The sequence below is a fragment of the Rhinolophus sinicus genome, linkage group LG05, assembly GCF_036562045.2.
Source record: "Rhinolophus sinicus isolate RSC01 linkage group LG05, ASM3656204v1, whole genome shotgun sequence".
NCBI classification, from domain to species: domain Eukaryota; kingdom Metazoa; phylum Chordata; class Mammalia; order Chiroptera; family Rhinolophidae; genus Rhinolophus; species Rhinolophus sinicus.
Window position 1 is genome coordinate 83,627,476 of NC_133755.1, and position 23,467 is coordinate 83,650,942.

General features: G+C 39.8%; 1 protein-coding gene across 1 annotated transcript in view; it reads right to left on the reverse strand.

The window, feature by feature from the left end:
• Positions 1-1,801: 1,801 nt before the first annotated feature.
• PXT1 (peroxisomal testis enriched protein 1) overlaps positions 1,802-23,467 on the reverse strand; it is a 37,022-nt gene continuing 15,356 nt past the window's right edge. The window contains exons 2-4 of the mRNA XM_019738720.2: positions 22,511-22,691; positions 8,257-8,387; positions 1,802-2,371 (exon numbers count right to left, since the gene is read on the reverse strand). Of these exons, the coding sequence (XP_019594279.1) occupies positions 2,267-2,371; positions 8,257-8,387; positions 22,511-22,682 (408 nt within the window). The 5' untranslated portion in view covers positions 22,683-22,691 and the 3' untranslated portion in view covers positions 1,802-2,266. The remainder of the gene's footprint in view (positions 2,372-8,256; positions 8,388-22,510; positions 22,692-23,467) is intronic.

Sequence of the window (23,467 nt, forward strand, 5' to 3'; positions counted from 1 at the left end):
CTAATTTAACAAAAATTCAAAAGTTTGGTAACATAATCTGCTGGAGAGGCTGAGGGAACAGGCACTTCATTGGATGTATAAAGTGGTACAAACTCATGCAGGGCAGTATGGCAGGATCCAGCAAAGTTAGACATGCATTCACCCTTCACCCATCAATCCCATAAATGGAAATTTACTCAATAAATAGGAGGTCAGAAAATTAGGTTCGCATACTCATCCTAGAAAAAGTGCTACATCCCTCACTGCTGAGTATCACCACGGTCACCTTCGAAGTATTCCCCTTGGAAAGTGATGCATTGACACCAGCACCTAGTCCACCCTTTAAAGCAATTTGGAACTCTTTCTGGAATGGCCATCAGAGCTGTCGTATTACACTTGATGTCCTGAATATCATAAAAATGTCTACCTTTCAATATTTCCTTTATCTTCTGGTAAATAAAGAAGTCATTAGGGGCCAGATCAGCTGAGTAGGGAGGGTGTTCCAATACAAGTATTTGTTTACTGGCTGAAAACTCTCTCACAGACAGTGCTGTGTGAGCTGGTGCATTGTGGTGATGCAAGAGCCATGAATTGTTGGTGAAAAGTTCAGGTGATCTAACTTTTTCACACAGCCTTTTCAGCACTTCCAAATGGTAAACTTGGTTAACTGTTTGTCCAGTTGGTACAAATTCATAATGAATAATCCCTCTGATAGCAAAAAAATGTTAGCGACATCGTTGCAAGAAGTTCGCGAACTTAATTGTCAGACCTCATATACCTGCACATATTCAAAATGTCTTATATGGTTTTTATTTCATCATGGCTTATGATACCAAAATATTTGAAACAACTCAGGCATCCATCCAAGAGGGGGCTGATGAGAAATCATGGTCCATCCATGTAACAGAATACTCTGCAGGACCTGTCGGAGCTCTGGCCTGCGGCAAGCTTTCCAAGGAGCAGTACATAGAGTGGTTAGGCAGCTGGATGCTGAGGGCAGCCTGTCTGGCCTGGAATCCCAGCTGTCACTTACTGGCTGTGCGCCCTTGAGCAAGTTAGTTAACCTATTTATTGCCTTGCTTTTCGAACTACTGCCTCAGTTTCCTTAACAGCAAAATAGAGCTAATAATACCTGTCTCATAGGTTGTTTTGAAGAGTAACAGAGTTCTGCATTTGTAACACAACTAGAACAGTGCCTGACCACCATGCTAAGGAAAATAAAATAAAGGTACAAAACAGTGTGTATTACATGCTACCTTTTGTGTGTGTGTGTGTGTGTGTGTGTGTGTGTGTGTGTGCATACTGATATTTGTACAAAGACACTCTGGAAGGACAAGCAAACATAATTGGGATTCAGGATAGAAAATAAGAGCAAGGGTTTTCATTGCAAACCTTTTTATATCATTTTGATTTTTGAATCATATGAATAAGTACCTATTCAAAAGAGTGAAAGAAAAGAAAAGAAAAGAAAGAAGTTTAAGGATCTGTTCCATGCCAGCAAGCAAAAACCAAGGTGATGATAGAACTACACAGGTGCCTGAGACAGACTAAAAATATGGGGCCATTTCCCTTTGGAAGAACAAAGGCGATGCTATGTAGGATTTAAGTCTAGGAAATTATGAGCCCATATGAGCAGGACTAAGTGGAATCCCTCCTTCACAAAAGAAATATGCACAGGTGCTTTATGCTGCATAAAGTAACAATATTTATTTCATTTTTAAATTAATACAATTTTTTAAATAACACTTTTCCTACAAAGAACTCAAGAAACATATTCAGAACTTACAATTTATAACAACAAACTTTCTTAATACCTGTAATACTTCTCAAAGAGGGGAGAGATAGACAAAAAGGAAGGAGAATCAGGGCGCTGCAGATATGGACATGGGCAACAGGAGTGGGGCCAACAGGTCGCTGGCGGTACCCAGGGATGGCCCGAGAGAAAGGGCCCATTTCTGTGACCTCTGGTTTGTGGATGAGATCAGTTTCACTCATGGAAGGAAATTCTCAAGGTGTCCTTACAAGGAGCATTGGGACCATCCACAGTACCTCATGGTTTCTGAAGTCCACCTTGGGCTCTACCATGAGGCAATCACAGACCTCTCACAGCCGGGGGCTCTGAACAAATGGTTGGCAAGTCTGCAGTTCCCCAACCAACCAGGCATAAACCAACAGTGACAGGTAGAAAGAGAGAAACACGGAGAAGGGTCTTCTTCCCATCTGTCCCGGTGGGATTCATGTTTCTCAGAGGGTAGAAAGAGAACAGAACTTGACATTTACATTCCTTTTACATCAAATGGTTATTCCAGAGAAAGCGCAACAACACATGAACTCCTCCGAAGAAAACTAAGACAAAACGAGCCAGTGCATCTCTGCCTTCCTGTTGAAAATCCTGAAAGAGAGGAAGAGAGAGAGGGGTTTTTTAAAAAAGGCAATAGAATAATGCAAAGCTAGAAATTCAATATTAATATCAGTTCAATCAATGCCAAAAACAAGCTTCTTGGGCTGCTTTATGAACTATATGAGCTGAAGGAGACTGTCTTGATCTGTTCCACAATGCCCGTATCTTCCACACGACCTTGGGAAGTCTTCCTCTAGACGTGTTTTCCCATCTTGACCATCAGCAAATGGGGGCCTCTTCTCACTCTTTTCAGGGCTGATCACCTCTTCCTCTAGCTTCCCAGAGCACTTTCTTAGTCCTCTCAAAGAAGCAAGGAGGTTTGCATAGACCTTGGGTGGATGAAGAGGGGAGGGAATATGAGCAAAGCTGGAGGTGACAAAGAGGTTGTGGAGCTGTGAGTAAATGCCACTGTTTATAAACGGACATCAAGAGAAGGAGGGTCAGCTACAAATGGCTTTCCCTGTCCCTGCTGCTCCTCCGGCAGTCAAATCTCAACACAGCTACCTCAGTTGACTGTTGAAATGCGGCTGCTCTGCTCGGTGCTCTCCAATGGCTTAGCCTCACTCAGAAGGAAAGTCCTTATGGTGGCCTCACGGTCCTAACTAATCTACTACCTACCCACCTCTCAGATGGTACCTTTTCACAACTTTCTCTTTTACTCAGTTTCCGTCATACTGGCTTCCTCACTATTCTTCAAACATGCCTGCCTCCAGCTGCTCTGCCCCCAGATGTCCGCGGCTCCCTCCCACACTGTCAAGGCTTGCTCAGCAGTCACCTTCTCAGGGAGGTCTTCCCTTAGCACCTCTACTTAAAAGTGTAAATCCTCCAACACTCCTCATGCCTTTCCTTGGCTTATCTTTCTCCAAAATATTTATCACTGTCTGATAAATGATATACTTTATTTATTTATTCATTTGTTATTTGTCTCCCTTTTAGAATATAAGCTCCATGAGATGAGGGAGTTTTGTCTCTTTTGACTACTGCCATTATCTCCAGTACCAAACAGAGCCTGACACACAGTAGATACTCAATAAATATTAATTGAATAAATGAATGAATGATAAATCATTAGCAGCAGGTTAAGGAATTTAGACTTTGTCCTGTAACTGGGAATCAATAGTGGATTTTTTTTCCCTTTTATAATTTATATCAGTTAAGAAAATTGAATGAATTTCCTTCCAGCAAGGCAGACAAGGAAATGTATAGAGCACTGAGTCAGAGGCTCATATATTTAAATTCCAGTTTTGTCACTTAGTTGCTGAGCGACATTAGATAGGTTATCGAATCTCTCTGAACCTCAACTGCTTCTCCTAAAATACTTATACCTCTAACTGATAGGGTTACTGGGAGAACTGAATAAAAACATGAGTGTTTTCAAAGAGTACCTGGAAGAGATTGTTTAATAAATATTAGCTTCCCTCCCCTCTTTCTAACAAACTAAGAAATTCCCTGTGTCATTCTGTATTACTGTGTCATTCAAGCTCCCAGAGAAAACAGATAGCATACCCAAATTAGGATAATTCAGGGAGAGTTAAATAGACCATCGGCAAAGGGGGAGGGGAACACAGTGGGTGATGCTGGGAACTGCAGAGTCCTTACCACTCACTCCGAGGCCTATAGGGACAGGGAGGGGGCAGTTTCTAGAACCCAGACAAAAACAGTCCTTCCTGTACAGAAAAATTTCAAAGACACATTTAAGATCCTAAAAGTGATGGCAAGACTATTTTTAAAACACATGTGATATCTAGGAAAATTACATGCCCCAGATTAAAAAAAAAAAAAAGACCAGGTCCTTGAATCAAAACTCTATGTAACTAAATAGAAAAATAGAAGAAGTTATTTTGAGAATCAAGGCCTATTTGAAAACACAGAATGCTTGCTTAAGAGAAAAGAATAAGAAGGCAAGATATGTGACAGCTCAAGGACAATCAATTCTGCAGTCAGAACTATAACTTGGTGAGCTCCTTACTAAGGAGTTCTAAGAGCAAGAATAAAAGTTTCTTTAAATATATCAAAAGCAGGATGGGATCTGGAGAATCAATGTGACCACTTGATTAAGAAAAGTACAAAAGGTGAATAAATGATGACTTTATAGGAAAGAAATGCACCAGGCCAGATTTGAAATTCTGTTGAAGTTGGTTGATTTAAGCCTTGAAGCAGCAGAGTAAAACCTTCGACATTTAAGAGCCAAACTTAGGAGAAATTTTTAACATTATTTTTTAAATGTGCTGTGGTCTGTTTAAAAGTGTTCTAAAATGCAATTTTGTGGTACAGGACAAGATATCTTTAAAAGTCTAGGTCAAAGCCAGCTTTATAAAATGCTGCAAGAAAAGCTAGGGCAGGCATAAGGATGGACATATAGATCAATGGAATAAAATCGAGAGTCCAGAAATAAATCCTTTCATTTACAGTCAATTGATTTTTCCACCGGGTTGCCAAGACCATTCAGTAGGGAAAGAATAGTCTTTTCAACAAATGGTAGTGGGACAACTGGATACCCACATGCAAAAGATTGAAAACGGACTTTTAACTCACACCACAGAGAAAAATTAACACCAAATGGATCAAAGACCTAAACTCAAGAGCTAAAACTACAAATCTCTTAGAAGAAAACAGGTATAAATCTTCATGACTTTGAATTAGACAATAGTTTCTTAGATATGACATCAAAAACGCTAGCAACAAAAGAAAAAAACAGATAAATTGAACTTCGTCAAAATTAAAAACTTTTGTGCTTCGAGGGATACCACCTAGAAAATGAAAAGACAACCTACAGAGTGGGAGAAAGTATTTGCAAAAAATATTTATGATAAGGAACTTACATCTAGAATGTATAAAGAACTCCTACAACTCAACAATAAAAGACAAGTAACTCAATTTTTTAAATGGGCAAAGGATCTAAATAAACACTTCTCCAGAGATACACAAGTGACCAATAAACACATGAAAAGACACACACCATTGGCCACCAGGGAAATACAAATCAACACCACAAGGAGATCCCACTTCAAACCCAGGAGGCTGGCTATAATCAAAAAGACCATTAATAAGAAATGTTGACAAGAAGGTGGAGACACTGGAACCCTTGTACACTGCTGGTGGTCACAATGTACGCTGGTACAACCACTTTGGAAAACAGCCTGGATATTCCCCAGAAAGTGAAACGCGGAGTTCTCGTATGACACAGCAATTCTACACCTAGGAAAGTACCGAAAGGTACTGAAAGCATATGCCTACACAGAAACATGCACACAAATGTTCACAGCATCATTATTCATAAGAGCCAAAAAGTGGAAACAACCCAAATGCCCATCAACAGATGAATAAATAAAATGTGCTATATACATACAATGGAACATTATTTAGCAATAAAAAGGAAATATTGACAAGTGCTACAACATGGATGAGCCTTGAAAAAAACATTATGCTTAGTGAAAGAAGCCAGACACAAAGGCCACATATTGTATTATCCTACTTAATATGAAATGTCCAGAATAAACAAATCCATAGAGATAGAAATTAGACCGGTGGGGTGGGAGGAAAAATGGGAGGAAATGGGAAATGATTTCTATTGGGTTCAGGGTTTCTTTCTGGAATGACGAAAATGTTCTAAAATTGATTGCGATGATGGCTGTACAACTCTGAATACAATGAAAACCATTAGTTGTACACTTTAAATGGGTGAATTATTTGGTATGTAAATTTTATTTCTCAATAAAGTTATATTTTTGAAAAAGAGAAAAAAGCTGGGGCCATTCAGTGTCAATGTATTCAGTTGCAGAGGTAAATTTCAGACTCATCAGTAAATTACAACTTCAAAGGTAAAGGAAAGAAAGAAAAGGAGGCAAAATGGAAAAGGAAGTTACATAAAGCAGTGACCTCTTGACTGGGCTGAGGCAAACAGAAAATAGGTGGTTGTGATTTGTCCTCCTCTGGTCTCTCCTTTTCCGAAAAAACGTATATATTACAAGGACCCATGAGTATTCGGAGAGTTAGCTGATCAAGAAGCAGCAAAGTTGAGCTAAAGACTGTCTTAGAATTCATAAAATACAGCCATTGGTAAAAACTTTCCTACAGAAGAAATTGAAGGGTAGAAAGAATACAATAAATATCATGAGTACGCTGTAAGAAATGCTACATCATAAAGAGATGTTCAACGCTAAATATTGAAAGGGCAAAGACAAAAACAAACTAATTTTTGGTTCAGATAACATTTACTGATCATTTTCTGTGGGCCAGGCTCTGTTCTAAATGATTTACACAGATTCTGTCATTTAATTTTCATAACAGGTAGCTACTGTTATTATTTCCATGTTTAGATGAGACCCAGGGAAGTTAAGTAACTTGCCCAAGGTTGCACAGTAAATAATGGTGAGCCAGGCTTTGGATCCAGTACTGGGACTCTAAAACCAGCACATTTAACCCCTTACACCTTAGCTGAACAATCAGTGAGCAGAGTCCATACATAAGTATCTCCTGGGCCCATCAGCTCCAAGTCGTTGTCCCTCTGCCTGGAACACTTTTCCCCTGGGTATTCCCATGGCTCACTCCCTCACTTCCAGTCTGCTCAAATACCACCTCCCCAGAGAGCCTTCCCTGATTGCCCATCCAAACCACTCTCCACCACTCAGTATCTTCTAACCCTGCTCTGAGTCGCATCCTGTCTGACTAGACTGTTTATCGGTTCGTCTGCTCTAGTATCTGTCTCCCTCCTGGATTATGAGATCTACTAGAGTAGGCTCATCTTTGGTCCTGCTCTCTGCTCTAGCTGCCAAGGCGGGGAACTGAGCCTGGCATATAGTAGGCACTCAATAAGTATTTGTTTGAATGAAATTGGTCCATCAAATGTTTTATTTGATTGTCCGTATTTATTTCATCTATGTTTCTTTCTTGCTTTTAGTAGTGCTATTGCTGGGACCTTCCGTTCATGTTTTGTCTCAGGGAATGTTTTCTTTGAGGGAGAGGCTGCATATTGTCCACATTTTGACCAGAACATGAAGGAGGATATGGCACTCCCTGAAGCCAGCATGGTGGCAGCAGCAGTGACACACAAGAAATCATCACAGGACAAGTGAATTGAAGGGCAAGAAGTTGGGCCCTGAGGGGCAGCCAGCTCTCCTCTCTCAGACCCTATGCCATCATTCTTTCTGCTGCCCACTGCCAACTACAGGCTGTTCTGGAGGAAAACTAAGCTGGCCGTGGATTTCATGACTCCTAAGATTTCAAACATGAATCATTATTCTTTCCTGTTTCCCCCTATTATCTCTTCTAGTAATCAGGAGAAATTAAGAAATCGGCTGGAGTGAGGCTTAGATCATACCTCTGGGTTGCTTCAGGACGACAACGACAATCGAAGGCAGAAGCTCTCCTCCTTGACCTAGAATTCGATTTACCTGGGGAGCTTTTAAAATGCCTGATGCCCAGGCCACACCTCATGCCAGTTAAATCAGAATGTGTCCAGGTGGGGCCCAGGCATCTGTAATTCTTAAAATTCCACAGGTAATTCTAATATGCATCCTAGTTGAAGGGTATGGAGCAAAGTCTCTCACACTTTAATGTGCACACAAATCACCTGGACCGTGGGTAAAAAACCGTGGGTTGTGATTCCAGCATTGTGGGCTGGGATTTGCACATCTGACCAGCTGCCACGTGATGCTGAGACTCCTAGTCCATGGACCACAGTTTGAGCAGCACGTGTGAGATCAAATACTGGCGTGGAGTCAGGCTCCCAACTTTCAGATCTAATGTTTGATAACCCAGACATTATAAATCCATGTGTTCTGCTCATTCCTGGGCATCCCAGCCACCTGGCAGCCATTGTTCTATCTGCTCTTTCCCCCTACCTGACAGGCCCTTGCTGGAGAAACAGGTCTCACCTCTTGAACCATCCTTTGATCAATGCTGTCCCCAATGTCCTTCAGCTGCGTGGCCAATTTGTGGATTATTTCCTCCTGGTGATGGTTCTGGCCGATGCTATTCTCCTTGGGCTGAGAAGGTGTACTGTGATCTACATGAACAGAAAAGAGTTCAAAAGAGACCCCCCCATTAACTCTCTGTGAAATTACTCACCACTAGTCACCGAAAATTGTCTTAGACAATGAGGGAGGAAAACCCATCATCATAAGTAAGGATTATCAAAAAACAAAGTTTTGCACTGGAATATTTCTGTCCAATAGAAATATAATCCAAGCGACCCCTGCATTTTAAATTTGCTAGTAGCAAAATAAGATAAATTAATTTTAGTAATGTATTTTACTTAAGCCAATATATGCAGAATATTGTAATTACAAGATGTAATCAATATAAAATTATAAATGATATGTTTTGCATTCTTTTTATTATACCTAAGTCTTTGAAATCCAGTATTAATTTATACTTGCAGCACATCTCAATTCAGATGCTAACTTTTCATTGGAAAATTTTGATGTGTATTTAGATTTCATGAAGTCATTTTAAAAAGTGGATTCGTATATCCAAGTTGTTCCAAACATAATTGAAAGTTTCCCAACAATTAAATCAAGTATCTGTTTTTAAACTTAATTAAAATACAATAAAACTTAAAATTCTGCTCCTTAATTGCCCTGGTCACATTTCAAGTGCTCAGAAAACCAAATGTGATTAGTAATTATTACATGGCACAGTGCAGGTCTAGATCTTTGAAGTTTGTAAAGTAGATTTTTCCGTTTATTCTACCATGATCCTTGAATGAGTTCTTCCAAACCCTACTTGCTTCCAGCAACCAAAGAGTGTTTTCAAGCAGTATTATGAGTAAACTGCTGTGCTGGGTGCTTTGAGAAACTTATAAAGAATAAAAAGACAAGGTTTCTGTCCTTAAATTGTTCACAGCACACTGGTTAGGGATGAAACAATTTCCAAGTGCTTTAGGAATACAGAGAAGAAGGAAATAAATTGGGACTAAACTAGCTATATAAGTATGGCTTTATAGATACAGCAAGTTTTGCATTGAACCTATTTTGTTCCAATAAAATTTGAGGACTTTGATTTGTCAGGCTTTGTACCAAGAGAATAAGCCCTGCCTTCAAAGAGTCTAGTAGGAGAGAGACACAAACTACAATTCAGCATGTTCTGGTAAGAACCAGGTCTGCGCAGCGATCAGGGAAGACGTCCCAATGAAGATGAGATCTGAGTTCAGTCCTAAAGGACAAAGGACAAATAAGAATTAGCCAGGAGAAGAAGAGAGAGATGGGGGCTGGAACCACCCGGGAGGGAGTGGCAAGTAGAAGATTCCAGGCAGAAGGATCACATGAGCAAGACATGGGCTGACAGGCAGGTTTTGTGCATAAACTCTAAGTATGCAATGTTGAGAGGCAAGGAGTGATGGGAAACATAGCTAATGGGCAAGAGCAAAATCGTGAAGGCAGAGTAAGAGGCTTGGACTTTCTTCAGTAGAGCTGGGGACCCACTGAAGGGTCCTAAGCAGGAAATGACATGATCAGATTTGCTTTCTATCTACTTCCCTCTGGGATCAGACTAGAAACTGGTAAGACAGGCAGAGTATGTGTTTAGAGGCTGCTGCAAAGGGGAATGACAAGGGGTTGCCTAACAATAACTACCATGCTCACCACAGGCCCGACTATCATGCATTACTTTCCTGACGACTCCCTCACAATGCCCCCGGGGACATTAGCCCTTGTATTACAGATGAGAGGGCTGTGGTTTAGAGAGTGCTTTTAAATCCTGGCTCCACCTTGGAATCCTTTGGTGGGGGTCAGGGTGGGGGGAGGGGGGTGCTTTTAAAACTCCCGATGTTCAAGCCTCATTCCATTGCAATGAAATCAAGATCCTGGGAGTTGGACCAAGTGTCAGTGCTTTTTTTAAAGCTCCCAGGTGGTCCTCCTGTGCAGCCAAGTTTGAAGACCAGTGGTTTAGAAAATAACTGAGTAGCTTGCCTAGGGATTGAATGTGAATGAGTGTGAGAGGCAGGATTTAAATCCAGGTCTGCCTGGCTGCAAAGCTCATGCTCTGACCCTTAGCATACAGCGCCTGAACTAAAACAGTACTAACTGAGGGTGGAAGGGTGAGAACAGAGTCTATAAATATTTATTAGGAAGCAGAATAGACCGGAATTTAGTGATAGATTAGATGAGAAAGGTGAGGGAAAGGGAAACGCCTACTTTTCCATCTCGGCGCACTGGAAGGGTGATGGCACCACCCTTCTGTACAGAAAATGGGGGTCAGGAGAAGACAGGTATGGAAGGCAGAGGAGGTGGGGAGAAAGAGAAAGAAGAAAACTCAAGATTATTCATAAACTTGAAGTACCTGTAGGACATCTTAGCAGGCATCTGGATAATATTTGAAGCTTGAGATAGCAGAATTTAAGATAAAGATTTAAAAGTCATTGTAAATTCATTTATTCAATAAAAGCACAGGAGAGTAGATGAGATATTTCAGAGTTTGTAGAGTTGATGACAGAACCTCTGGATAAGACTGCTGGTTAACAAGATAGGCAAAGGGATGAAAGCCTACAAAAATGACTGAGAAAGAACAGTCAGAGAAGAAAAAGGGGAATCAGGAAAAATGGTGTTTCCTAATCTTTCAAATCTTGTTGGAAATTTCCTTCTAAAATGGAGTGAGAGACATTGTTACTTGGTTATCTGCGGTATACAGAATATAACTGTGTGAGTGTGTGTGTGTGTGTGTGTGTGTGTGTGTGTGTGTTGATGATGATGATGGTTCAGAATCCTGACACACACCTTAGGGTACTTGTATTGAAGCTGCCAGTCATTGTCTGACTTGCCCACACCCCTTCCAAGAGAGTCCGTCCTGTTGCCTAAGCAATCAGGAAACCACACGGCCCCGCCCCAACCCCAGGCCACAGTTGAATGGATCAGAGATGGACACCTGACCCAAGAACTAATAATCCATTGGCTGGCCAGGTACTCAGAACCTAGTCCCAAAAGGGTTCAGGATCCCTTTCTCTCTGTTCAATGTAGACTCAGGAGACTAAGGGAAGAGTTGGCAGTGGGACCGGTAAAACTACAGGATTATGTTGGGCCCAGAATAAGTTAAAGTCATTTGCAAGTCAAAGTTATGAAGGGGAAGGAAACATTTAAAGGAGAGGCAGGGGAAGCTGGATGACAGAAAAGAAGTAAGCAGACACTCAGAAAGAAACCAAAACTAACCCCAGAACTGCCTCAGAACCTGAACCCTCCAAGTTCAGTTCTTTTTCATAAGCACCCTCACCAGAAACCACAGATTTCTGGAGGTGACTGGAGTGGGTTTCTCTTCTTTGTAACCAAACAAATAATCATAAATATCTATATCAATCACCAAAGTCCAGAGATGTCCAACGTAGATAAAACTGTGCAGGCTATAAATCCGCTTCAGCACAGTCCGAAAGCAAAATTTAAAAACTAAACTCCTTCTACTAGTGGCTTGTATTTTTGGTCACTAACCCATTCCTAATAAAAGTTGAATGCAAAATGATTGAGCTCTCCTGTATTTAACCTGTATATGTCATTATCTGCTGGCTAAAGAGTCAGTGTGCCTATCCTATAGATATTTATATAATAAAATTACACCACCATATTATAAGAAATACTATAACAGGAAATAAATCATTAAATCAAAGCTCTAAAGTGACCATATATTAGAGAAGTGAGAAGTCTTGGGACAAGAGCATTAAAATGAATGAAATAAAAAAGCAAAACTGTATTAGTTTCCAAGTATTGAATTTTTAATATCCAGAGGAAAAAAGCATTTCATTTTATGCTGGAAAGTTGTGTGAAGGTGCATATACCCAGACAGAGTTCTGAAAATAAAACTATAGTCTAAACAGCCTAGTGGGGAATTTGAAAAAAATCTCATGGTTAATCTTTTTGCAAGAATAATTCCTTTGTAAAGCAAATTAAGTTTCAAGGCATTGGAACTTTAAAAAATATTGTTGTATGTTGAGAATCCTTTACAGGAAACTTTGACCAACTGTCCCTCCAGTTGCATTTAGGGAAACTTTTAAGCAAAGATGCTCTTTAGTGCTTCCACTGTCAGCTATAATGTGGATATTTTATGTTCTCATACGGTGGCCATCCTTTCATAATCTTGATTGTGTTCATTAAAAATAAAGGTCTGGGGACTTCCAGTTCAAGACTGGCACTGGCCTCTCCATTTCTCCTAATCCCTCCAAAATCCCACTCAAATGGAAAGTATAAAAAAGAATAAAGCCACAACAGTGAAGAGAATGGAAGGCAAGATCAGCAGCAGATGAGAGAGCTGTTCGTGTTTCTGGAAGGCAGAAAGGAGATGAGACAAAAGATATGGACAAATGAGCCAGACAGAGGAAGCGCCAAGAACCTACCACAAGGGCCCCTGAGGCTAGACCCCAAGGCTGGGAGAGGGAGACATGCCATTGACTGGAGGTCTGAGAAGAATCAACTGCACCACTTGGTACCAGTGACAACCCAGCCCACTATACCCAGCACAAATATCAGGCAATCAATCAACCAATCAATAAATCAATAAATCCCAGACCACTCTTCTCTAAGGGAAGAGAACAAATCTTGAGAACGCTAAAGCTTCTTTATGAATGCTGGTGCCTCCGATTAAAGGTCTGTTTGTTCTGGTATTTGAAGAACTTGAGGCCAGAAAGCCAGCTCCCTAACTCAACTCCCCAAAACCTCCCTCCCTTCCCCAACTCAGAGTCCCCACTCACAGGGGAGCCCTGGAGAGGCAGTCAGGCATAGTGGTAAAAATTTTAAGCCAGATCACTTGAGTTCAAATATGAAATTGGCTACAGATAAAACTATGTAACCTGGAGCAAGTTATTTCATCTCTCTATGCCTCAGTTTCTTCAACTGTAAAATGGGAATAGTAATGTATTATTTCCTCAATTCTAAGATTTTTTTAACGCCTCCAAAATCAGAATGTGATTATAATCATGTCATATTTCAACAGCATTGTTTACCTTTTTAGTAGTAAACAGAATAATGGTACATCTTACAATTGATAGAATATTAAACTTAATGAAATACCATAGTAACTACCTCATAGAGGAGTTGTTGAGATGATTAAGTGAATTAACGTATTTAACCTGTGCAGGACACTGCCTGGAACATGAATGAACAGTATGTAAGTGTTAGCTACTGCCACCACCTGAGAAAACAGTCCTAGTCACATAACAGCAGACAAAAATCGCACCAGCTACCCAGTCCATATTTCTTTAAAGTAACAATCATCAGGCAATTGATAAGAACCACAGAATGAAAGTGAAATACCAGATAAACAAACAAAACAGTAATCCTGAAGAAAACCAATATAGTTCAGGCAACAAAAGAGAATGTTTGCAAATTCAAAAGTGTATGTTTAGATAGAGTTAAGAAAATATCACATTCATGAAACAAAAGAGGATGTACGACAAAAAGTATAAGCCTAGAACAAATTCTTTTAGATTTTAAAAACATTAAAAATTAAAAACACAATTGATGGTCTGAAAAATAAAATCAAGGAAATCACTCAGAAAAAAAAAATCAGAAGTTGAAAAATAAGAGAGAAAAGACAACTTATATAGAGGACAAATATGAAAGACCAGCATCTGATTAATAGGAGTCCCAGAAAAAGAGAAATAGAGGAAATTATCAGAACAAACAGCTTCCCAGATTTGGGACACCAAACTTCAGATTAGAAAGTCACACACACCAAAAAAAGCCCCACCAAGTTCTCAGAACAAAAAATGGGGAAATAAAAACCTCACCTCTAGACCATATTGACATTTCAAAACACTAGGCGTAAGGAGATGTTAAAAATCTCCAAAGACAAACATGGACTAGTTTGGCAACTGACTTCCCATCAACAATGGATACTAGCATAGTGGAACAATTAATGTCATCAGGATTTTATAAAAATTATTTTCAACCTAGAATTCTATGCCTAGCTAAACTCTCAATAATATGTGAGAGGTGAGAGGTGAATGAAGACATTTGCGGATATGCAAGGACTCAGAAAGTTTTTCTCCCGTACACAATTTCTTAGGGAGTCTCTTGAGGAAGCATTCCAGTAAAGCAGAGTAAACAGAGTATGACCAAACCAAGAAAAAAAGACAGAACATTTAGCAAAAGGTGGGCCCAACTTGTGTGAAGGCAAGTCCCAGGATGATAATGGTGCAATAGGCCTAGAGACTAGCCAGATTAGAGCAAGAGATAATCTCTAGAAGGGAAGTCCCCAGGAGACAGGGCAATTTGATTGAAGAGATAGTATGATTGAAAATTTGGGGAAACTACAAATCATGTGGGAGAGGGAAGAAAGGCAATGAGGAAGTACAGAAAATAAAAGGTCATACAGGAAGTTTATGGTCCAAATGTGAAGCAAATTAAAATGGGGCTTAAGTTTAAACCGAAAGAACTGTTTTAAGGTTTTTTTCTAAAATGATATTCCTCTGTGTTAAATTTCAAAGTACTTTACCTATATGACTGACTAGGCATAATTTTAAGCAATTGCAGCTTTAGACTCTTGTTTCATTACTGGCAGGTGATTGTTCTCAGGGAAAATCACTCCAGTACATACAGTTTTTATTGCTCACAGACATCCCCCCTAATTCCCAGAGCCTTAAGGCAGTTTGAAGAGTGTTTACACAACCTTTTATTTTTGGAATACTGACACAACAGTGGGATACAAATGACGATGAGGGTACTAGAAGTCTTGGCGTCTCCACATGCTGAGCCATCTACTTCCAGATTGGAAAACACATACCTCCCTTTTTCAGAGACAAACCACCTCACCAGAACTCACGGCTTTATCTCAAACTCAGTGTGGCTAGTGCTTTAAATTCAATCACTTTGAATATTTAAATCTTTCAAATACGAAATCAACAGTAGTTACCCCATCTTGAAGGACATAGCCTCTCATAATCAATCAAACATGTTATAGTTGAATGTTCAATTCCTAATAATACTTAATCTGAATGATAATTACAAAATAATTTGCTTAAACTTAGTACTACTAATCAATCTCTGGAAGGCTCAGTCTCTTAGCAAGGACAAACAGATCCTTTAAAAAAGGATTGCTGGTATCCATCCAGAATTGAACTATAACAACAGACAATCGGTCACGCAGTAAGGATGAAAGGAAGTTTGCAGGACAGTGAAGTGTGAATTTGAGCTACCAGACTAGACTTGGCATCAATAAGCGTAGACTCCTCTTCCAAGAGGTACCCTGATGAAGGAATGAAGGAGAAAAGCAGTAGCAAGAGGAACAGATGTGTTCCCCTTGCTAAGATGAGAGACTTGAGTAAGTTTATAAGTTGAGGAGAGGAATTAGAGCAGGAGTAATGGAAAGGAGAAGATAGCACAGGGCAAATTGTTGAGGCAGTCTCGGAAGTTTAGGAGGAATGAGAATGAAAACACATGGAAGGGTGGGCTTTGAACAGGAGGGGCATCCCCCTTCCTTCGAGAATAGGATAGGAGATCAGGTGCGATGCTCACAAAAGAAGTCTGGAAGGAGGAGAAAGGAGATTCTGGTGTTTACCCAGGGTATCAGTTTTTTGTACATGAAGCAGAAAATTAGGCTCGTTGCTGAGAAACACAGGGATGCTGATGTGGCTGAAATGACTCAGCAGCAGAAATGGAAAAAAAAAAACACCAGCTGAGCAGAGTGGTATAACAGAAGCTGAAGATGACCATCCGCCCTACCCCAAAAGAAGGAACAAAGATGTATTTGACCTTGATGTGCATTCTCTTTCCAGCTGGCAAGGATCCTAAACTTGTAACTAAAGAAAAGAAAAATTTATTGTATCGTCCCATAGGGGAAGGTTCAAGTCTTGGCTCAGTTACTTTCTAATTTCCTGTTCTTAGGCAAGTTACTTAGCTTCTTGTGCCTCAGTTTCCTCCTTTGTTAAAAGGGAACTTAATATTATTATGAATATTAAACAATGATGTTCATAAAGTGCCCGGTTATACCAAAGATCTTATATTACATGTCTCAGCTACCACTGCTAGACTTGGTGTTACACAATATTTCCATAGATACAATAAAGTAAACCAAGGTTACTTGTTTTTAACTTTTAGAATCAACTGAAGAGTTGGTTGGGAATGGAGGTCAGACTGTAAATGTTAACAACTTTGGCCACATGAAAATAAAAAGGTACAGAAGACAAATAGGGGGTGGAAGGCTGAATGAGAAGAGAGCAGGGAAGTTAATATCTTCATCTTATCAAGTGGCACGCCATGTGATATTGCTGAAAATATAGGAAATGAAAATAGGAGTTTAAGTGATGTGTTTACAAAGACAAAACCAGAAATATTAAAATAATAATTTAATTATCAAACGTGAAAAGAGAAGGTACATTATGAGTTAAACCTCATCTGTCATGTCAAGGAATAAAAGGATAGCATCAATTTGATAAATCAAAAGATAGAGGAATGAACACATATTATTTAAAACAGTGGTTCTCAACTCTGGCTGTACATGACTATCAGCTTTGAGGCCTAAAAAAACCAGTTTTGTTGGTCTGGAAATAAAATTATACATATGTGTTTTTCAATAGCTCCCCAGGTGCTTCGAACATACAGCCAGGATTGAGAATCACTGATCTAGAAAACTGGAAAACATAGCCAATTAAATAGTTGCCCTTCTGGGAATGGACCAGTTGGATGGGGTAGAGGTGAAAGGGAGAGGCTGAATATTGACTTTACATTCATTCACTCAACAAATATTTATAGAAGGCTTTGTATGTGCAGGCACTGCTTTAGGCCCTCTTCACAATAAGCTCTCCAGCACCAGCAGATTTGTTTCCATGGACATAAGTTGCTTTGATTAAAAAAATGTAATGCAACAAAAACACAACATCATTACCTGAATCCACACTTTTAAATACATTGGGCAACTAGCAGGAACCACTGCTACCTGAGTGGAAAGGCCAGCCACTTGTGTGGGGTGATACAGTTGGAAAAAACAACCTTTCACAAGGGGGCAGCCAAGTTGTAAGCTGACTGGGTGAAGACAAAAACGGAAGGGTGCCTAAGGCAACCCAATTCACAGTGCCCTCTCGCCTACGTCCAGGGCTGCCCAGCTGAGTTTGAAAGTTAAAAGCTCTGAGCGCAATGGTCCCCAGAGCTCCAGGACCCTACCACAGAGTAAAAAATGAGAGGGAAAGGATAGGATGGGACAGGAAGGGACAAGGTCTCAACACATTAAATCACCTCAGCCCAGGGTAAGCCCCTAAGTAGGCAGCTTAAATAGTGAAATATATGGCTCTTTGATCAAAATTGCAACCTCACTGCCTGTCCTTTCAGTTTCTATTCTTGCTTTCAAAGGTATCTTGAAACACGCACATACTATCTCACCTCAAGGCATTTTGAAATAACACACTAATGATTAATTGACACCCCAGCAAGGATTATTTGACAATTCCCCGAGAAAAAGTGAGGGAACCAGTGAAGGCTGAGAGCTCATCTATGAGAGAAGGTGCCCAGGGAGAAAAGGGAACCGAGTGGGGAGACCCTCCCAACAAATATCACCTACTTCAAAACGGGTTTAGGGCCAATCTTGCCTGTGCCAATCAAAAGTATAATGATTTGCAACTATTTCACTGATTAACCGTCACCTGGGAAATACAAAATCTGGTACATCGTCTGCACTAGGAAGATGGATTACAAGAAGGGCAGAGAAGGAAGGACCTGGAGATAGGATGCAACAAAGGACTGAGTGTGCCAAAAGCAAGCGGTGTGTGTTTGCATTCCGGATCTCAACATAATAACTATTTACAGTTTGTGCATGTCTGACAAACTAAATGGGGAAACCCTTGAGGCTGTGTATCTATTTCATAACTAGCTCAGTGCCCTACACATACGCAACAGGTATTATTGATTATGATTGTAAAGATGCAAGTTTATCTAAGGACAGCCGTACCTTTTAGTTTGTCTTGAGGACAGCTCTCCTTCCATTTAAAGTTGTAAAATAGCAACACTAATGCACACTCACATATTTTAAACTTTTGTATAGAACCTTATCAAAAGCCCAGAGATACTTTCACAATTGGTGGTGGGAGTATAAATTGGTACAATTTATACCATTTATACCATTTTATACAATTTCTCTGGGGGGCAATGTATCTATTTACCAAATTTTACAAATACAAATATGTTCAAGGTTATTTGTTGTAGCGTTGGTTTCAATATTAAGTGATTGGAACAACCCAAATGTACATGAATAGGAAACTACTTAAATAAATGATGGTACATCCACACAATAGAATATTATGCCACAATAAATAAAAATGAGGAAGCTCCCTAAGAATTAATGCATAAAGATCTCCAAATCATGTTGTTGGGTGAGAAAGAACAATCTACTTAATATGCTACTACCTTTTATCTAAAAAGAGGGGAAGTATAAAAATCTATACACACAATTATTCATATTTGCCTTAAAAATAACCTCAGGAAGGATACCCAAAGATTAAGGACAATGATTGCCTATGATGAGTGATGAGAGTGGGAACTGAGCAGATGGTAGACAAATATACAGAAGCGCCTTTTCACATTCTTTAGTTTTCCAATGATGAAAATGTATTTTTTTAAGCATTTACATAGCACTTAAAATATGTCAGCCACTGTTGCAAGCCACTTAAAAATTAGTAACTCATTTATCATTATTCATTTATTAACATATTTATTCAAAATTTAATTTTAAAAGTTTCTCAGAAGTGTCATAATGGTATTGTGGTTATGCCGAAAAATAACTTTGTTCTTGGGAGATAATATGTGGATTTATTAAAGATGAAGTTAATATGTCTGCAACTTTATCCCTAATGGTTTAGCAAAGAAAAACATCTGTGCCTGATTCGTGAGTGTGTGTGTGGAGAGAGAATGAGAAAAAGAGGTGTAAAAAGATAAAGCAAATGTGCCCCCCTCAAGAGGTAAATCTATGTGATGGGTATACAAGTAACCATAAACTTATTCATGCAACTTTTTTGTAGATTTAAAGCCTCCCAAGGTAAACATTGGAAGGGAAAATGTATCTCAGAAAAGTCCTCAAACCTTAAAGAAAACATTTCTATTCAGTTTCTACAAACTCTGCGGACTGGTTTTTCAATTCCCTTAGAATATATCTCAACTTATCTGTCTTGCCTCCTTACCCTTCTCCCTGAACCTTATGTTCTAACTAAATTGTCTTGTGACCAAATCTTCTCTGAAACATATCTCAAAAATTACTGTCCCTTAGATGCCTTTTTTAAGTCTTCCAAAATAATGTGATCTCTCAGTACTACGAGTATCTATAATACTTTTACTGCTATTGAGATACATCATATTCTACACTTTGTTAAAATCTTTGAATGTTTTTATTATGTAAAATAAGAGATAATGCATACTAGATGTGTATATTAGTATACTTACCGACTGGATAAACATCATCTATAACGATAACTGTAGGTTACAGGTTACTTCCGAAGAACTTGGAATTGAAAGAAAAAAATCAATGTCTTCCGGGAACTACGAGGCAAGATTAACGTCCTTGTATGTGTAGTGGAAATAGCTGAATTGGGCAGTCTGTGGAAAGGGAGAGGCTACCAGCTCTCCCTTGCACAAGCTGCTCCCTCTGCCTGAAACTCCCTTAACCGCATCAGGTGTGGGTCCATCATGAGAGAAGCCTTCTCTAACCCCCTTGCTAGGTAGGGCAAATCTCCATTATAGCATCGGGACCTCTTCTTAGAACTTATATTTAACATTGGTATGTGTAATTAACTTCTGTCTGCCTCCTTTACCAGAAGGGAAGGGGCTGTTATTGTTTTTGTTCACCACTGTCACCCCCGTACCTAGCACAGTGCCTGGAATATAGGTAGTAGGCCCTAGTCCTTTTTTGAATGAATAAAAAAATGAAAATGTTTCCTAGAAGCGGGAGTTACTCAACTTTAGAAGAAGAAAAAAAGAGGCAAAATGAGCACCCAAGCACTCTCAAATGGAGAGAGCGGCTGTATTCAGTAACTGGACCCTTTACTGACTTCTACAATTATATATCCATTTTACTCCTTATACACATACATACATGTTTTTAAAAAATTCTTCCCTTTCCCACCAATAATTATTGCATTTTTAGGGGTGGGTAGGGTCTCTTTTTGCTTTTACTCATTTTTGTTTTCCCACGAGTTCCTAATTTCCCTTAAATGACAAATCTGGATGGTTTCTCTGGATTTCCCAAGACCTTACCCACCCCCTCAACTTTCCGAAGATAAAGTGGCTTTCAGTTCCCCATACAAAAATGATGTTTTCTTCTTCCCTAAAGAGTTGTTCATACGTGCAGACTTCCCCAAAGAAAGAGATAAAGGTCGGCTTCAGCGAACCACTTTCCAGCCAATAATGACCGGAGGTTTCCATTTTCAGTGTCATAGCCCCGGACAAAAGCCGAAGGCAGGAACAGCTTACTCAATAATCAGCTTACCCGCTAAGAGTTTTACTTTGGGCAGTACTGAGGGGGTTTTGTTTGTTTGTTTTTTAAGGTTCTCTGCAGTAAGCTTCCCCAGGTCCCCCGAGCGGCGTCCGCGGCCCCACGACCGCTGTGCTGCCCACGCCTACTCTCTCCTGGGAAAAACGCGCGCTCCGCCGGGCGGTTTGGCGGCAGAAGTCACGTGGGCCCGCTTGGCCAATGGGGAGCGTGCACGGCGCGCGGCGGCCCGCGGAGGTGTCCTGCGCCCGCGGGGGCGCACCCTGCTCCCTCCGGCCCACTGAGGCTGGGGCTCCGGGTGCGCGGATTCCCTGCTCGGCGCCTCTGATTAAATGGTGGTGTTGTCCACGCCGAACTAACAACACCATGTCCCTCTCACACCGCCCCCTTTAGCTTGCACACGCGCCCCCCGCGCCCCCCCCATGTCTTCAGCGATATCATGAACTATAAAGCGGGGAAACGCGCCGCTGCCTCCTGGGCCAGAAGAGTTTTCGAAAGGAAATGGGAGGCTTGTGTGGGCTGACCTCTAATTGCGGGATCCGCCGTGGTATGCACCCACCAGACTAAAATACCACTCACAAGTAAGATTTTACATGGTAAAACGCGAGTTCTAGGCATGAAAACAAACATGTAGGTTAGGTAGTCTGTTTATAAATCAAAGGCAGTAGCATTATTAACTCTTCACCCTTCCGTTTTTGAGATGAAATTAGGAAAGCATTTCGGGTAAATGTGGCTGCAGCCCACAGGGCACCTCAGAAGGTACCCATCAGCTTCACCGGGAGTCTGTGAGGATCTAAGGTACAGTGAGTGTGAAAACGTATTGCAAAAGATTTATAATAAAATGAGTTCTAGAATAGTGATGATTGCACAACTTTGTGAATGTACTAAAAACTATTGAATTGTGCACTTTAAAAGTTGAACTTACGGTGTATGAATTACATCACAATTAAAAATATGTATATGTTCTAGAAGGTATTCACAGGTGACAGAATCTCAGGCTTTGAGAAATAATTGTTGACACCTGCACAGATGAAAATTAAAAATTTTCATCATCTGAGTTCTTTCTGGAAAATGTACACCATATTTGATATGGTAGCAAAAGACTATCAGGAAGCTTGAAATTTCCACTTTCTCGGTGGCATATAATTCTTTTAAAATTGGAGAATCGTTTCAGATTAGTTTTAATAATTCCTGTCATGTGGCTAGCATATATTTAAGTAACTCTAAAAGCCCAAAAATTGGACCCCAACACTCTTTAATGCTCTCAAAAACCTAAGACTTTAGTTTTCCAACATCCTGGGACATTTAGAAATTACACATTTTTGCAACACAAAATTTCAGGTTTATCTTTCCTTCGTGTTCTTTTCTATGTTGGCAAAATCAAGAAGGAACCTCTACTGAATTTTTCCTACCTTAAGAATGCAGACATTGTCAGGTCTCTGTTTAAAGGCAAATTTTTATTAAAAGATAAATTTTATCTATTTTAGTTTATTTGGAGTCATCTTAATTAATTGTCACATCAATGATTCAGGGCTAATAAAAATTAAGACATTTAATACCATGAAGCAAAGTCAGGTTAGATTTTTACTACCTAGAACTTTGATGAATAGATTTACCACTATCTTCTTATAACTAGTTAATGTTTAAATAATCTACTTAATGCCCAAATTTATATCCTCAATGCCAAGAAAAATACATGCTAAGTAGAATATTTCTCTTAGTTTAATACAAACAATGTCTTACCTGGGTTCCTTGGCATGGCTAAACCTGGCTGGTTGCTGACAAGTCCGGTCATGTATGCCTTCTGAAAACTGTATTTCACCCACAGTGATTTGCAACAATGTGTTACTTTGAGAGAGGGATTCACAAGTTCTTTAGGTTCACAAACAATAGCATCATGTTTTTTCTGCTTCATGTTTTTTCCCTGTTGAAAGATATATTTTCAGAGGATTTCTCAGTATATATTTGGTATGTTAGATGAATATTGATGTTCTAACAACACAAGCAGCCTTTATTCCATACATAAAAGAGTTATGGATTTGAGTGGAAGATGGAACATGGTGATCTCTAAGGTCTTTTTCAACTTAGATAAACATCTCTCTGTGTTCCTTGGTCTTTAGATCTGCTACACTACCCTGCATCCGCATCTCCCAGAAGTTTTTCTTCACCTTTTCAATAGCCACATTCCAGCAATGGAATGAACAGTCTAAATTAGTACACATAGAAAAAGAGACAAATTAGTGCAGCCAAAAGAAAAAAAGTAGATAAAAAACCTAGAGGTAAGGAGGAATGGAGATGAAATACATTCTGTGTCCTACTTCGTGTGTGTGTGTGTGTGTGTGTGTGTGTGTGTGTCTGTCTGTCGTTAATCCTCCATATACTCAGTCCATCGCTACAATCTCTACAGACACCAATAAAGGCTATTCTCCTGCCTCCCCCTTTTTTCTAATACTGTAGCACAAATCCAGTAAGTTAAAGAATTGAACTAAGACTTTCATTGTCTATCAGTGCACTTAATTCTCTTGACTTAAAGGTTGGCTACAAAGTCTGACTTTCTATTTTACCCTCTAAATCTAAGCAGTTACTGGAAAAGGAAGGAATGGATAAGAGAGTTCAGGCCATAAAGAACAACTAAAGAAAGTAATAAGGGAGGCCTTCAGCGGCCTTAGATCCAGTAAAAATATGTGAATCGTATATGTA